Below are 2267 nucleotides of genomic sequence, written 5' to 3' on the forward strand. Positions count from 1 at the left end.
TTTTTATTTTTTTTTAAAAGATCTCTTACGAACAAAATATTTTTTATAAAGAAAAAATTTAACAGACATTCAAAAGTAATTTGATTAGAAAAAATAATATTAAATGTTTAAAGTAGAAGTGCTACACTACATCCAAAATCTCCTTTCTACCCCTAATCAAACGTTTTTATTATTGGCGACAATCAACTAATTTTGGTCCTTATTTTCCAACAGAAACAAAAAATATGTGACGAATTTGGATTTTATCAAGGTCTATTAGCAGACCTTGGATTTTATGTTTAATTGTTTTTTTTTTTTGTTCTTTTATTTAAAATCTCTGACAAAAACTAAGTTTTATTTTTAGCTATCCCGTAATAATCGCATGTAATTATCCAATTATTGGCAATTTTAAATATATCGTATTTATTTAAAAATAATTATATATGTATATTGACTAAGAATTGAAAATAATATTATTCAGAAACGTTTGCGAAATTATAAATGTTTTCCAAACCACTTGTGGTCAACAGGCGACAGCCATCTGTGACATCCACTTAAGTTATTCTGTATTACATATTTCATTGTGAAATAATTTTGATTTGATTCATTTAATTTATTTTCCTCAGCTGCCCTTTCATCCAAAATTTGTTGTGAAACTACCTCAGCCTTTAGAGGCATAATATTGCAAACTTGTTGTAGAAATGGCTTGACTTCAGCAAATTCACATTTTCCTGATATTTCTAATATTACTCTTCCAGCTCTTATGGGAGTGACGTAATGATCTATAGCTCCTTTTCCACCACCCATTCTTTGACCTTGGCCCTTTTTAGTAATGGGCTGCCAAGGAGCTGGTATTCTCCAAATAGCAAACATTCTGTTGACATCCATTTTGCGACCAATTGTAAGACGGAGCATTTCCAAATGTCCCCAACGTAAGCGCCCACCACCTGTTGCCATTATACCATACTGTTTATGCAATAAAGTATTGTGCACTACTTCTGGGCCACGCATTAATTTTAATTTTTTTTGCATTTTTGGGGGACGAAGATTTGGTGGATACTGTGGACTTCTATCCAATACTCTTAATTTTGGCCTCTCAACCTGTTCAATATCTTTAATATATATAAATTTATTTAAAAATCAAAGATATAAATAGCTTTAATTAAATACATACCATTGTATTTTACAGGTGGAGCAAAATACTTCAAACCAGCAACTTGATATGTGGATGGTCCAATATCTAGCCAAAAAATTATCTGAGTTCTTGCATTATATGACAACTATCAAATAATACTTACTTTTATTGAATCCACACATATTTCTCATACAACGAAACATTTCGAATTATATAGCTTAGCTTAAAATTTACCAACAGACGAAAATGATTCCAATTTGTACAATTTCTTCCCCAATCACACCAAAACCTTGTATAATATTTCTTATATACAATATGCGAATTCATATAAGGTGGTGGCAGTTCTACAAGAAAAAGAATTGGTAATAACAAATGTCAAAAAAAAAAAATTAAAAATTAAACAAATATGTATTAAATATTTAATATTAAATATGTATTATAGTGTAGATAATTGAATAGTGAAGGTTTTACTTATATATGTAAAAACTAAATATTTTGTTAATAAGCTTAGAATATGTAGATATTTAAATATAAAAACAAGCTTTGACATTTGTTAGAAACAAAAAGCGAGAAAAAAGTAATCAGCTGTCTGACTGACTCCACCTTGTTTAAATTCGTCTTGATGCATGTGAAATGAACAAAACTTTCTAAATGTTTGGCAAAATTGGTATCATTCGATCTTCAAAAGTACTATGGTGCACCAATGCACACTGTTTTTTTCCCTTTTTTTGGCATAAAATAAATTTTTTTGTTTCAGTATTTTAAAATTTTGTTGATTTTTAATTTTTAAACACCCTAGTTAGAAAAAAAATAATTAACTTTAACATGTGGACCAATATTGTTCTGTTTACGCGCTGTTAAAGAAAGCTTATAATGTACCACACGTTAAGTGTAAAATTGTCGGAGAATATTTTGCAACTTTGTTTGTTCTGGCGAAAGTTTACACAAAAGTGAAAAGGATTAATATGGAAAACGTTTGTCCTGGTATGTAAAAATATAGTTTACCAATGTTTGTGACGTTGTTATGTTTTTTTTCAATTTTACCTAGACTTGCCACCTTTTGAAATTTCCAAAACAGGACACCACTAAATGATCAGAGAACGATGGAAAAAAACATGGAAAATGACCTAGTGTGGGTTATAGACTTGCTGAG

The 2267-nt window shown here is 29.4% G+C and overlaps 1 protein-coding gene across 1 annotated transcript; it reads right to left on the reverse strand.

Moving 5' to 3' along the window:
* Positions 1-375: 375 nt before the first annotated feature.
* Positions 376-1417, reverse strand: mRpL16 (mitochondrial ribosomal protein L16). The gene is made up of 3 exons (XM_065506999.1): positions 1278-1417; positions 1154-1219; positions 376-1091 (listed from the first exon to the last, which is right to left on the reverse strand). The coding sequence occupies exons 1-3, from the start codon at positions 1315-1317 to the stop codon at positions 475-477; spliced, it is 723 nt and encodes a 240-aa protein (XP_065363071.1). The 5' UTR covers positions 1318-1417; the 3' UTR covers positions 376-474.
* Positions 1418-2267: the final 850 nt, after the last annotated feature.

The sequence above is a fragment of the Calliphora vicina genome, chromosome 4, assembly GCF_958450345.1.
Source record: "Calliphora vicina chromosome 4, idCalVici1.1, whole genome shotgun sequence".
NCBI classification, from domain to species: Eukaryota; Metazoa; Arthropoda; class Insecta; order Diptera; family Calliphoridae; genus Calliphora; species Calliphora vicina.

Bases quoted from the DNA above. Each gene is read 5' to 3' on its own strand.
- mRpL16 (XM_065506999.1), bottom strand. From the start codon at position 1,317: ATGTTTCGTTGTATGAGAAATATGTGTGGATTCAATAAAA. The intron at 1,220-1,277 runs GTAAGTATTATT...TTTTTTGGCTAG, and splicing joins TATGTGTGGATTCAATAAAA to ATATTGGACCATCCACATAT. The intron at 1,092-1,153 runs GTATGTATTTAA...TATATATTAAAG, and splicing joins TCCACCTGTAAAATACAATG to ATATTGAACAGGTTGAGAGG.